General features: G+C 47.2%; 1 protein-coding gene across 2 annotated transcripts in view; it reads right to left on the minus strand.

Moving 5' to 3' along the window:
- Window positions 1–14,757, minus strand: part of KMT2C (lysine methyltransferase 2C) — a 1,555,522-nt gene that overhangs the window by 592,276 nt on the left and 948,489 nt on the right. For both annotated transcript variants that reach the window (XM_086941472.1, XM_086941471.1), the window contains one exon: window positions 11,900–13,668. In XM_086941472.1, the coding sequence (XP_086797598.1) occupies window positions 11,900–13,668 (1,769 nt within the window). The remainder of the gene's footprint in view (window positions 1–11,899; window positions 13,669–14,757) is intronic.

Consider the following 14,757-nt stretch of genomic DNA (forward strand, 5'->3'; position numbering starts at 1 on the left):
TCACGGCGCACGACGCCGACGACGGACGCGGAGCCGCAGGGGACGCCTGCAGACGACGCCTACCGACGCGCAGGGGTACTGCTACGCAAAAGTTTCCGGATCCAGACTGACGCCTGGGGTTATTCTAAGGTAAGGAATCTAACACTAACGTGTTTCTTTCAGATAGTGCTCGCACAGCATAACCAGATGCAGAGTGTCCTGTGTTGAAAGACAGTCGCATGTACAAGGGGGAAAATTTTCTGGAGTACCCCAATCTGTATGCGTACCAAGGATGAGATGGATCAAATTAAATCTAAACCTTATGAGCAGAAATCGATGGTAGGGCTTTGAGACATATTTTAAGTAGGGTTCCATCTCTGTAGTGGTGGAGAGTTGGAAAAGTAATCTGACTGTAGGTTTACTGATTTCAGCCGATTCTCTTTCGCTTTCCAACAAAGATCGAAAATGTTGCTTCACCCACTTTGCATCCTCTTTTTTGAGATGTTGCGGAAGAGAGTACATTTCCGGACGCCCTAGCCTCGCACATGCCGCTCTAACATATGCCAGCCACGGGATAGTATGAGCTTTGTCAAGAGATATACAATCCTTAAGGATGCTGTGATTCAAGCGGATTTCTTCATTGGTCCAGGTTTTGATCCAACAAAGTACTGGGGACATTTTTAGAAGATCAGTAACGTACCCCATACCTAGTTCATTGTGCGTTGAATGTGTGGGGGAAGATTTCGGGAGAGTCAACAAGGCCGGTGTGAAATTATTTTCGGCGGTTTGTATGCCTGAGACTGGGACATAGCCCCAAATGTCTGCCCCATAGGAGGCAATTGCCAAGCATTTGGCTCTATAAATCCTGGTCATTGCTTCCATAGGTTTCGAGCCCAATTTTTTTGAGAAGCTCAGGAGTGCTGATGTTGACCTAATTACTCCATTTTCCTTGAGTTTCATTTGTGGCTTCCAGGTTCCTCTCTCGTCGAAAGTTACACCCAGATAGCAAAAGGAGGGCACCCTTGAAATTGGTGAATTGTTGGAGCTGAAAGATCTGATCTTCATATTTTTCTTTCGCGAACCAACGACCATGACATGGGACTTGGCGGTATTAATTTTTAAATCAAGCGCTTCCATGAACTGGCCGAAATGGTCCAAAAGTTTTTGAAGCCCTATGCCAGTCCGCGCTATAAGAACAGCGTCATCCGCGTATAGAAGGACCGGAATAGGTAGGCCCCCCATACGCGGAATATCCAAGGTGGCTGGGTTCAGAAATTTCCCCAGGGCGTTGATGTACAGTGTAAAGAGTAGAGGGGCCAAGATGCACCCTTGTCTGACCCCTCTCCCTGATCTAAACTTTGCTGTACATCTACCGTCCCTTGATGCCCTAACCGTCGCAAACAAATTAGAGTGGAGGTCATGTAAAAAACTAACCAAAATAGTGTCCAATCCTAAGTTGTGTAAGATGGTCCATAATTTTGAACGATTAACCAAATCAAACGCCGAGGATAGGTCCATAAATCCTAAATAAAGAAGCCCCCCCTTCACCACAGTGTATTTACTAATGATTAAATGAAGGTTCAGGCATTGGTCAATTGTCCCTCTGTGTGCCCTGAACCCCTACTGCAGGTCTGAAAGGATCCCGCTCTCCTCCAGCCAATCCTCCATTCTGTGCAAAATGACACTGCCTAAGATCTTAACGGCAGAGTCCAACAAGGAGATTGGTCTGTAACAGGCCGGGTCCGCCCTGTTCCCTTTCTTAAATATAGGCACAATTATGGAGGTAGACCAGGAAGATGGAAAGCCAGCTGTCGGGATGGCATTGAAAACGTTAGATACAATTTTGGACCAGAATTGTGGGTACTGTATATAAAGGTCTGCTGGTACCCCATCAGGGCCCGGGGCCTTATGTTTGTTGGTCTCTCTAATCGCCCTTTCAACTTCCAAGATGTTGAAGTCCATGACCAAGTTGGTATGGTCGTGGGTTTTGTCAATTGAGGCAGGGGCTGTAGACTCATAGATTTTGCCAAAATGGGCTAGCCATCTGTTATCTTCTATGACACAGTCTAAATTCGTTTGCCCATTGTCGGAAAAAAAGGGCTGATTTACAATGGCCCAAAACTTTTTGCTGTCTCTCAGGACTTCCACAGATAGTAGACTATTCCATGCTTCCTCCTTAATTTGACTTTTACGGTTTTGAGTTATGGTTTTATATTCCCTCCTTAGTTTGACCACTAAGGATCTATCTCTGGGTTTTTGTTTGATGGCTTTCATCAGAGCACTAGGAACCCTCGAACATTCCTTGTTGAACCATTTATGGGTCTTTGTATTCCCTTGCCCAACCGGCCTTCGTTCCAAGTTCTTACTAATCGTAGAGTAGATATCTTCGAAGGCTATCAAGACCTTTGGGCCCTCTGCAGTTGGGTCCAAGCATACTGCCATGCTGTCCTCCGTCTCTTGGGCAATTACATGAAAAAAATCCTCTGGGACGATCATCTCCCATTTCAGACGCCTTCCCTGCTCTTTGGTTTTCAAATCCTTTATGGCTGCCATGCTTGGCGGACTGCCAGTGCGAAAGCAATCTAAATCCAAGGACAGGAGAACAGGATGATGATCCGATGAAATAAGGTCAACTACGCTGTACTCATGTACCTTTGTCAAAACCCCATTTGAGACAAAAATATAATCTATAACTGTATTAGCATCTCTTCCAACAAAAGTTGGGGCTCTCGGCTCGCTAATGCCCTGATCGAATTCGAAGAGATTTAGGTTCGCTAGAAGGAACTCTAGGTACTCGCCCTCTGCGGTGTGTTCCACATGGGGAATAGCTTCGGGTGATATCCCCCCGTATCTATCATTAAACCAACCTCCCTCACAGGGGTGTATATTAAAATCCCCCAGAATAACCAATTCCGAGGGGGTGGTGCAATCACTCCTATAGGCTGACAAAAAATTTAACAAAGAAATTAAATGTTCATTTGCAATGACGGACTCCTTTGAGTTATAAAAGTTAATCAGCAAAACAATCTTTGAGTTAGGGAGAGTCCATTCTACCGCAAGAGCATTTGTTAAAGCGGTATCTATTTTTTTGAAAACCCCTACTAAATCCAGGGAACACAAGATGAGTAAACCACCCTTTGCTCTTCCTCTTAAGCCTGAGACTGCCGGGGTGGAAAAGCTGCAAAAACCGTCCAGGGAAAAAGTTTGTGTTGTGTCCCACGTTTCTTGAAGCCCTATAATATGATGTTGTTCAATAAAACTTTGCCATGTTGGGTCCAAAGCCTTTGCATGTAAACCTGCCACGTTCCAAGTAAGGACTTTGCAGAGTACTAAGTCTGTATTAGGGGCAGTCGGTGTACCGGCACCCCGACTCTCTCTCGTCGTCAGGCTAATTCCGGGTATGGGGGATAAATTAGCTGTTATAGGTGCCACTATGGAGACATCCTTGCATGGACGTGTTAGGTTTGGACAAACACCATATTCCCCTGGCGAACCCTGAGTATGTCAATCCACCCAATCTGTGTTTGAAAGGCACTCAAAACGGTTTGCGATAGGGAAGTACAGGGGATTGGAAGGGCCATTTTGAGGTTGTTGATAGAAAAAGGGATGGATGAGTTGAGGGCCATGCGGGGGACCACCTTGACGTGGTCTACCTCCCCTAGTCCCCACCAAGTTCCACCCCCCATCCCAGCCCTCCTCCCTCACTGGGGGTTGAAAATCCCAAGGGAAGTTAGGCCTTTGTCTTGAAGTCCTATCGTGAGGGCCTTTAAACCAACTCCAGCGATTATCCACTTGATTGTGGGGAAGATAAAAATACGAGAGAGGTCTGGCAGTAACTCTGCTCGCCTGATATCTTGGAGCCCTGTTGTTACAAATAAAATCTACTGCCTCTGGATTTTCAAAAGTTACCACCACACAGTCCCCCTGCAAATTTTTCTTATTTCGTCCTACCCAGGGAGCCCTCTCTATCATTAGGATATCAGCTGATATATTTGTTGGGAGAGGATGATTGTTCGCTAGCCAGTGGCAAACTTTATTTTTGAGTGCCTGGTATGGTTCTTCTTCTGGCGACCGGAGTTCTGTAACTCCGGTAAGGATAACCACATAAGGTGCGGCATCTGGGGGGAGGTGAATATTTCTACGATTCCTAACCTTACCCTTATCCTCTATATCGGGTTTAGGCGCCTGGGATAAACTGACGCTGGGTGTGGACTGGGGGATGGTATTATTTTTAGATGAGATCGAATTAGTATCTGTTTTTTTAATCTGCTCTACAACAGGGGATTTAGTTTTAGGTCCTACTTGGTTTGAGGCACTGCTGGGTTTCTTAGACGTCGTGTTATTAGTCTCCGACACTTTATTAGGAACCATTGTAGTCTTAGAGGGTTTAGGTAAATTAGTAGCCTGAATAGACTTTTTATTTAGGGTAAAGCTGGGGGCACTTATGTCCTTGTGTATATTTTTTAAGATCGTTTCCAGACAGCGTAGTCTTGCCTCTATAGGTTCTAGTAAAGCTGTTAACATATTCCAAATTATTGTATTATTTGAGGAAGAACCCGGCTCCTCCAATGGGGGTGTTATTACTGAAATACCTGTGGGGCCGCTAAGTTGCAAAATTTCTTCCAGACTTTGGTCAATTACGGTATCATCTGGGAGACTCAGCAGTAAGCCAGGGTTATTAGGAGGTAGGCCTTCTGTGGGGATAGGTAAACTGTCTGAGGGTATTTCAACAATGCAAGGATTGGGTAAAGTAACAACCTTCTTCCCTTTCACAGCCGTTAGGGTGTTAGTTTTGCATTTTTGTTTAGGGATTGCCCCTTCTATCCGCGCTCTTTCTGTTAAATTGACTGTAGGGTTACTAACATTTATTTCACTTCTTTGCGTTCCATTCTCAGTCAGTATGTCTAAATTAGGTGAAGCCTCCAAATCCTGGGCGAGATTAAGGGCATCCGAATCCGTATTCGGTCCAGAATGATGTACTAGCACCTGTGCTTCTCGATCGGGAATCCATTTTCGGTGTCTGAGCCTCAGCAATGAGGCCAAGGGAAGAACGCTTGGCCATGGCCAGGTCTTGGGAAACTCTCCTGTCCATGAGAATTATCCCCTCGTCAATAAGCGCGTGTGTGCGGGTGATAAAATCATCCAGTGTCCCGGTGAGTTTTTTGGCTCCTGCAGCAGCCATGCTTCTTGTTTCACGGCAGGACATAACCCGGGAGTACCAAATGAAATGGCGGGGGGGAGCTCAGAAAGCCTAGCCAAGATCTGTGGCCCAGCCCAGTCTCCTCGGGCCTCTGAGGGCCACAGAGGGCCCGCCCTTTGCCCGGGCTTAGCCCCGGGCGCTCCCGCGCAGCGTTGATCACTGCTTTATATGTATTATTGACAGGTGTTGGGTGGGCGGGGCGGTCAGGGAGAGCGGGCCAGGTGACTCGGCCTGAGGATTACCGGGACTCCTGGGAAAGCGAGTCCCGGTTCCTACGCTCGCAGCCCTGTCTCACGCTCACGCACCCAGCAGCTACCTGTAGGTCCGGTGATAGCAGCAGCGAAGCGGGACCCGCGAAGCGGGACCCGCGAAGCGGGTTCCGCGAGTGGTAGCGGTCCTTCCTTCCTCCTCGAACAGCAAACGGCAAAGTCAGGTGATTTGTGGCGTCCCCACCCGCTATGGGAGGCAGAGTCTTTTAAGGTGCTTCAGCTGGGCGGGGCGGTCAGGGAGAGCGGGCCAGGTGACTCGGCCTGATGATTACCGGGACTCCTGGGAAAGCGAGTCCCGGTTCCTACGCTCGCAGCCCTGTCTCACGCTCACGCACCCAGCAGCTACCTGTAGGTCCGGTGATGGCAGCAGCGAAGCGGGACCCGCGAAGCGGGACCCGCGAAGCGGGTTCCGCGAGTGGTAGCGGTCCTTCCTTCCTCCTCGAACAGCAAACGGCAAAGTCAGGTGATTTGTGGCGTCCCCACCCGCTATGGGAGGCAGAGTCTTTTAAGGTGCTTCAGCTGGGCGGGGCGGTCAGGGAGAGCGGGCCAGGTGACTCGGCCTGAGGATTACCGGGACTCCTGGGAAAGCGAGTCCCGGTTCCTACGCTCGCAGCCCTGTCTCACGCTCACGCACCCAGCAGCTACCTGTAGGTCCGGTGATGGCAGCAGCGAAGCGGGACCCGCGAAGCGGGTTCCGCGAGTGGTAGCGGTCCTTCCTTCCTCCTCGAACAGCAAACGGCAAAGTCAGGTGATTTGTGGCGTCCCCACCCGCTATGGGAGGCAGAGTCTTTTAAGGTGCTTCAGCTGGGCGGGGCGGTCAGGGAGAGCGGGCCAGGTGACTCGGCCTGAGGATTACCGGGACTCCTGGGAAAGCGAGTCCCGGTTCCTACGCTCGCAGCCCTGTCTCACGCTCACGCACCCAGCAGCTACCTGTAGGTCCGGTGATGGCAGCAGCGAAGCGGGACCCGCGAAGCGGGTTCCGCGAGTGGTAGCGGTCCTTCCTTCCTCCTCGAACAGCAAACGGCAAAGTCAGGTGATTTGTGGCGTCCCCACCCGCTATGGGAGGCAGAGTCTTTTAAGGTGCTTCAGCTGGGCGGGGCGGTCAGGGAGAGCGGGCCAGGTGACTCGGCCTGAGGATTACCGGGACTCCTGGGAAAGCGAGTCCCGGTTCCTACGCTCGCAGCCCTGTCTCACGCTCACGCACCCAGCAGCTACCTGTAGGTCCGGTGATGGCAGCAGCGAAGCGGGACCGGCGAAGCGGGTTCCGCGAGTGGTAGCGGTCCTTCCTTCCTCCTCGAACAGCAAACGGCAAAGTCAGGTGATTTGTGGCGGCCTGCTTGTCTTATTACTATGTTTGAATGTATTGCACCAGATATGTCTGTTTCCTTTTCTTGCTTTTTAAAATAATAAAAAGGTTTAAAAAAAAATAAAATAATTCTCCAAAAAGGTCTCCATCTACATTTTGAATAAAAACACAGCTCGAGCAGTGACACAATAATAAGAAGCATACCACAAGCACCCTTGGTGGAATTACATGTTGAGTATGTCCATGCACTCGAGGCAAGCCAAAGTATCCAAACTTTAGGAGCTAAGGAGCCAAATCACTAGGTTGAGCTGTCTGGGGTGTGGGTGTCTGATGTTACCATGGTTTTGTGTTAGAAGGTCCGGCCTGTTGGGGAGTTTCTCATGAGGGTCAATGGACATTTTGAGAAGAGTTGAGAACTATGGTTGTCTGACCCACATTGGAATAACAAGAATGAGTGTGAGGGATGTTTGCCTCAGCTTTGATAAAGATCCCTGAGTTTGGCGAGTATGGCGAACAATTCTACGTCTGGGGTGCCCCACCTCTGGAAATATGGGAGTAGGACTTGTGGGGAGTTCCCATTTGCGGACTTCTTGCAGCTTCCTGCTGAGCAAGACTGCAAAGTTGTTGTCCACTCTCGGAAGATACTCTGCCAGGAGATGAACTAGAAGGTCAACGGCCAAGTGCCAGATTTGCTACCCCTAAGACAGATGTAGGAAGTGTGGGCCTCCTTGTTCTTGGAGATAGAATTTGGTGGTCATGGTGTCTGTAATCAGGAGGACTAACATGCCTTGAATCTATGGAAGAAAGGCTTTGAGAGCTAGATAAATGGCTAGCAGTTCCATTTGGTTGATGTAGGGATCTCATTGGTGAAGTGGACACACACCCTGGACTATTATGTTATTGAGGTGTGCTCCCCAGCCGACTAGAGATGCACCGGTGGTGATGGTTACTTGCAGAACTGGGTCTACGAAGGGCTTACCCTGCAACAGATCATTGTTGTTCCTCCACTGCAACTAGCAGCGGATACTGGCCCTTACCAACACTAGATCCTCTAACTGTCCCTTGGCTTGTGACCAGTGGCATCAGAGGCCCTCCTTAAGTGTGTGCATAGGAAATCTGGCATGGGGCAGTACAGCTCTGCATGAGGTCATCATTCCTAGAATGCACATTACTGGGTGATGAAAAAGAGGTAGAAGCTGTTGTAATGCTTGCACCCTCCAAGTACTGGGGAAGGCTTTGCCAACTATTAAGTTGAGTACTGACCCTAGGACGGTTTGGACTTGGAGTGGTTCCAAGTGAGAGTTGTGTCATTGACTATGAACCGAAGGCTGTTTAAGTGGGGATTGCAGCCTGGATGTGGACTAGACATTACAATCTGCTTGCAATCCTAATCAGCCAGCCAATCTATGTAAGGAAACAAGGTAGTTCCTCTACTGCAGAGGTGAGCAGTAACCACCACTGAACTCTTGGTGAAGACCCTTGGAGCCACAGTGATGTCAAAGGGCAGCACCATGAATTGGTAAGGCTGATCACTTACCATGAAGTGGAGATAGCAGCGATGAGCTGGATGAATTGGAATGTGAAAGTATGCATCCTTCAGATCCAGAATGGCCATCAAGTCGCCTTGCTGCTGCAAGGGTATGACATCCTATAGGGTGACCATGTGGAAATGTTCTGACAGGATGCATCTGTTGAGAGGACAGAGATTGTGGATTGGTGTGAGAGATCCGTCCTTCCTGGGAATGAGGAAGTATAGGGAGTAGATGAGTGACTAGGCAGTTCTTAGAGGTAGACACTCTCTTACTGGGAGTACCTCTGCTTCGGCCATTGGAACTATTTCCCCTAAAGCAGACCTGTAAGTAACCTCTGAAACCTTGCTCGCAATTACCCTGCTGCTGATATAACTAGGTTGGTTCTGGGGAAGTGTCCTTGGCAGCACCTATAGTTTGGTGCCTCTGAAAGGAGCCCCTGCCGAAGTGACTCGAAGTGCAACCACTGCTTTAGCAGTCTCCATGTCCTTTTTAATTTTCTCAAGTATTGTGTCTACCTGGTGTCTTAACAGGTGCTCCTGGTCGACCGGCAAATTGGCAAGGTGCTTATGGCCCTCTGGCATGAAACCAGACACATGGACCCATGAATGACATCGGAGAATGATGGAGGTGGTCACTCTTCTAGCTGCTGTATCAGCTGAATCCTGGGCACTAGTAGCGTTGGAGATGGGTTCGCCTTCTTCAACAAGTTCCTTACCCCTTCTACAATACTGATCAGGGAGGTGCTGTGGGTACCCCTCCATCTCTTCTCAATTAGTTTTATCGTACCAGGAGAGGAGGACTACAGAATTAACAGCACCTACCGCTACTCACATCCCGGCAGTATCAATCACACTGCTCTCCTTGTCAAGAGGTGTAGTGCTGCCCATGGTTTGGGCTGCTGCCCTTTTCATAGCACTGGTGACAACCAGGGAATCTGGGGGGCTATGACCCCAGAGGTAGAGCAGGCTGGAAGGGGGAGAGCTTATTTTTTTCCATTTAGAGGTGTGATGACCCGGGACTGAACAGTGTTCTTGAAAATCGCAGGGGGAGATTTTATTATGCCTTTGAGCATGAAGAGGTATTGAACATAATGTTCTCTCTTTGTGAGCGCCTCCCCCCCCCAAAAATTGTCATCATCGGGGTGATGTTGAAACCCATTTTATGGTAGGTTGCCATACGTTGGACTAACGCTGTGGTATGCCGTGGTGTTATCTGGCAGGGAGGGCCTGACTGGAACATGTTCAAGATCTGGGTCTGCCTGAGGATCTACATCATAATACACCCAAATATCTCCTGAGGGGCCAGCATACACTGAGGTGAAGTTCTCAGCCAGGGAATAGAGGCTACGACTGCCCATGTCAGAGAACGACTTCCTTGACCCCCACCCCTTAGGAGAAGGCACAGGAGGTGGAGGTAAAAAAGGGAGAGGAGGAAGAACAGAATTTTTGTCCTTTTGTCTCTTGGGCAGATTAGTGCTTGGTAGCAGGACTTCCTCAAAAGCAAGCCTACACTTCTTTGGCAGGTCCTTCTCTGAAGTAAAGATTTTGCCAATGTGCGGATGGATGACAATCTTCCTCAGTCTTTCAATCAACTTCTGTTGCAGCTTCACGAGGATTGGGCTCTCTTTGATATTGTGAGGCTTCGGAGCAGACTGTTTCGGCATGAATGGTAGCTGCTTTGGCCTAAATAGTGCTTTAAGTCTTGAGGGTCAAGCTGGCTTCGAGGGTTTGGTACTGATGGGCGTCCTCGGACTCTAGGCTGGACGAGGGTTGAGGCGCTAGGAAGGGTCTTTCCTATGCTTCAAGGCCTTGCTTCAGTGTTGACCAGCCCTCCTTGGTAGGTGCACACAAAAATGTGGTGGCAGCTTAGGAACAGGGCTCCACGTCCAATGGCCAAAGGGAAGCGCTCGGTTCCAAACGTGCTGTGGTTTCTGGGACTTGAGAACGGCTTGAGTATCACTAGTACTCGCGCAAGGCATGGTCTTGAAACATGGGCTGCAGCTGACCAAGGTGGATAGTGTGTCTTTGGGTGCCTCCTCCTCTGCCAGAAGTTACCCCTCCTCTGGCTCTGAGATGTCAGTCGATGATCTAAAGACTGTGCTGGTGTGGAGGGAAATCAGGTGACTTCCCTGATTCCTCTACTTCAGCACCGGGAGGGTCAGCCTCATCTAAGATGTCTGGTATTCCCCACAAGGATTTTGACCTTCTGCTTTGGACCCATCTTTTGTCTCGACGCTGACAGATTGTATGTAGTTGAACAGGAGTAGCACTGACTATCATCATGCTCTAGCGTGAGGCAAATTATGCAAATGACGTGGAGATCGCCCCAGGGGTATTTTGAATGCCACTGTGCTCATCTTAAGAAGGGCATCTGTTTCATCACCTTGAGAAAGTCTTAATTCTCAAAGGGTAGACTGGAGCATGCAGAGGAATGAAGTGCCTTGATGGCTGAATGGCCCGGTCGCTCGACGACAATGGGCTTAAGATGCGGAACAGACACCGTAAGAAGAACTAAGTGCATCGAAAAGTCTTTTTGGATTGGATAGAAAGCTGCAAACTCCAAGGCAAGATGGGAACAAGCAAATTTGTTAATACTGGGAGAAATGCTGTTTTACGTCCAAACCCAATGTTGGAGAAAATCAGTGCCCATATTCATCAATGATCAGAGGAGGAGTCACCAACACCTTGTGACTCAAAAGAACTCTTTGAAGTACAACAACTGGCAATCATCCAAGCATAACACTAGATGGTAGGATTATGCAGAGCATGTGTATCTACAACCACAAATGTGAAAAAAACGTGTGGTGAGTAGCTCTGAATCCCCGAAGGACTGACTCTGAGAAAAAGGAACCGATGTCAGAGCACCAGGGTGGCACATTATGGTTCCAGAGAAATCACACCCACACTGCAACTAATGCTGAGATGGAGCCAGCAGCACCTACCAGAGCAGAAGAACTATTGCTAACAATTTCATATCCAGTCTGGCCCCTGGGAATATTCAAAAGTGAAGAATCTCCAAGCTGAAGTATTTACCAGAACTGTCATTATTAGATTTTGCTACATAGATACGAATGTCCATTCGATTTTCTACATCATCACATTCTACTTATACGCTCAATTGCCTAACAAACACAGCCTACAAAGGTATGTGCGCATTTGGCTGGCCAAAGAGACCTTCAGCTACAACTGCACAAAGGATGAAGATTACAGTGGCAATTTAGTCATTCTAATTCAGTGTAATACAAGTATGATTAGGCAATGACTTTTACAATTAATTGCATGATGCCGGGATTAAGACCATTTAGACAAAAAAATAGGTTATTCAACTTTGGCAAATGGGTTACATTTCTTACAAGGAGCTTTTCAAATTCTAAAGCACTAGTGTGCAATTGCTAAACAGTATGAGTGCACTGAACAGATATGTTGTTATTGCATTACATAAACAAATGATAGCACATGTATGTGTAAAATGATATTTTGAAGAGATGAAGAAAAAAAAGTTAATATATCACAGTGCAAACAGCATAACATATCAAGCACTTCAAATATTCCTAAATAAGGAAGTATTTCAAGATCATTCTATTTCCCTGGTAGCATATCCATTAAATACATACCTATGTTAGGGAAAAATGGCTCGGAACGCTGGCGTATCATAGCTTGCATCTGTCTCTGTTGCTGCTGTTCTTGTCTCTCCTGATCCAATAGATCTTGCAAAAGAAGTGGTTGTTCTTCTAGAAGAAGTGGTCTTTCTCGATTCTGCTGTAGCATTATTTGTTGTGGACCCGGCATCGCATTGGGGTCCAGTAGATTTGCTACAGATGTAGACTGATTAGCAGACTCCATAGTTCCAAAAGTCTGACCAGGTAACTGGCCAGGCATAATAACTGGATTTGCAGACTTTCCCTGAGAGAAGATACAGTTCGGTCTTGGTCCCATTGTCAATTTAGTGCTTGATGAAAGCTCCTTTGTTTGTCCTGGGGAGGTAATTACAGTCTTTGAGACAACAGACATTTTATTTGAATGTACTGGTGTTAAAGACTGAGGCGAACCCAAAGGGTATGTTTCAGAGTTGTCCGATATTTCATTAGATGCAAAACCTGTAAGAATTGCAGTTGCTTTAGTGGCATTGCCTGTCATTATTACACCTTCAGTTGTCAGCGAAGAAGGGCCATGCACAATAGTTGGGCAAGTTTTAGCAGTTTCTGGATTCCGGTCATCAGGTGACTCTTGAATCCTAGACTCGGCAGAAGCAGTTTTCTGATTTAACTCAGTTTCAGGGCTAGGAGGGTTACTTGCTGCACCTGAATCACCCTCATCTTTTTCGTGTTTTCGTTCTTCTTGTGAATTTGGGGTAACCATTTCCGTTTTTAATTCAGTGACATCCATTTTTAGCTGTGAATGGTTGCCACCAGTTGAATTGGCAACCTTATTTTGCTGCTCACTCTTTTTAGGTTCTTCCCTCTTACTGGACATATCCAATCTTTCATCTACTGGAACGTTAAGATCTAATTCCTCAGTAAACATACCTTTCTTGTCTCCTAAATCAAGCTCACCAGCAGTGTATGCAATTATGTCAAAATCTTCTGATCTGAGAAGGTCATCAAGGTTGGGATCATTGGTCTCTATATTATCCAAAGTGTCCAGCTCGTCTCCCTTTCCATCTTCGGGGTCCAGATTTAGATTTTCCAAATCTTCATCATCCAAATCTTTGACTTCTACTGCATCAAGGTCTTTCACATCTAAATCTTTCACTGAAGGATCATCAGGGTCAAGCTTCTCCTGCAATCCTTCTGCTGCCTGGTTAGAAAGCTGTACATCACCAGCAGCTTCAGCAGGAAAATTCCGGGATAACCGAACATCAGACAATGTATTAACATGTTCATGATCCTCTGAACGAAAGACATGTGGATGATTTGAAGGTATTTGACTGTGATGGGATTCTGGTAAAAGATCAACATGTAAAGGAACCTGCATGGACCCTGGTAAACTGTGATTATGTCGCATTTGTTCCATTAGCCTAGGACCTGGGAACTCCTGTTGATGGATGAAACTTATGTGTCTCTGATGGTGTGCAACAGTCTCTAATCCATTAGTACCAGGAGGTGGAAAGATAAGTCTAGGTCTTCCATCAGGCGGTCTGTGACGCAATTCAATGTATGCTTGTCCTGATATATTGTGCTGCTGAACAGGCATACCATGTGGTGGATAATGAGGAGCGTGTCCAACAATGTTATTCATTTGTAAATTATTTACAGGTCTAGGCATATTAAAGGGCAATGGTCGTATCTGCTGTGGAGCACCAGGTGCTTGCATTTGTAGTGAAGGTCCAAAGAAACGCTCCTGACCAGGTGCAAGACGATATCCACCACCAGTAAAGGCAAATCTGGAAGATAAAAAATATTTTCAATTATAAGAACCTGCATTTACTTGTAAGACAACCTGGTGGCCTATTGACTTAAGGCTGATAGGCTGTGGATCCAGAAAGAAAACAAAGAACAAGTTACTTAACATTGCTCCTGAGCCCTTGCAAGTCAAAGCCTATGTTGTTCCTCTGTGGAAGTGGCAAGTGGAGTCATACATAAGCACCACCTGTGAGGGCCAATCTTTGTTGTTTTCTTGGGCTGTCCGCGCCCTCAGACGAAGTCTACCTGAAGACTGGCATGACCAGTGTGCAGATCTCAAAATAAGGACCTTTCTAGATGGAATAAGAGCACAATTCCCAGAAAGGAGAGGTGGTAGTCTCAGTGAGGTATCTGAGGTTAGACAGAGTACTGACCAGGAGGAAAATGCTACTAACCAGTATGCATCTGTTCTTGGCATGTAGAGCTATGAATACGCATACTTTTGCATAGATTGCCATCTGGTGTTGGGCTCGGATGTTTGCACTTTGTTACTGTAGAAGTCTTTGTAGTCACGAGATAGGTGACTCCTCCTCTGGTTAGTGCATGGGCATCGACTCCATCCTTAGATTGTTTTGCCATGAAGGGTGATGATGGAGTTAGTTAGAAATAGAAAGATGTCCATGTTTAATGTATCTAAGTAAGATAGTACTGCAACACATATAGGTGTCCGGAGAGGCGGTGGGAGTATGCGGATTTGCAGCAAGAATAGATGCATACTGGTAAGTAGCATTTTCCATTCGAGGCATATAAGCTGTAGATCGCATACTTTTGCATAGACTATATAGCAGTTCCCCTGTTAGTGGTGGCTACCTGTATGCGTTGCAGTAGTTTGAAAAAGTGTTCTTAGTACAGCCTGGCCCACACTAGCTTGTTGTTTTGCCTGCACATCTACACAGTATTATTTTGGGAAAGTGTGCGGTGTAGACCATGTTGCGGCTTTGCAAATGTCATCCATGGGGATGTTTCCTAAGAATGCCAAGGATGCCCCTATTTTGCATGTGGAATGCGCTTTAGGGGGAATGGATAAGGTACGTTTTGCTTTTTGGTAGTATATTTGAATGCATTTAACA

The sequence above is a fragment of the Lissotriton vulgaris genome, chromosome 10 (assembly GCF_964263255.1).
Source record: "Lissotriton vulgaris chromosome 10, aLisVul1.2, whole genome shotgun sequence".
Classification (NCBI taxonomy): domain Eukaryota; kingdom Metazoa; phylum Chordata; class Amphibia; order Caudata; family Salamandridae; genus Lissotriton; species Lissotriton vulgaris.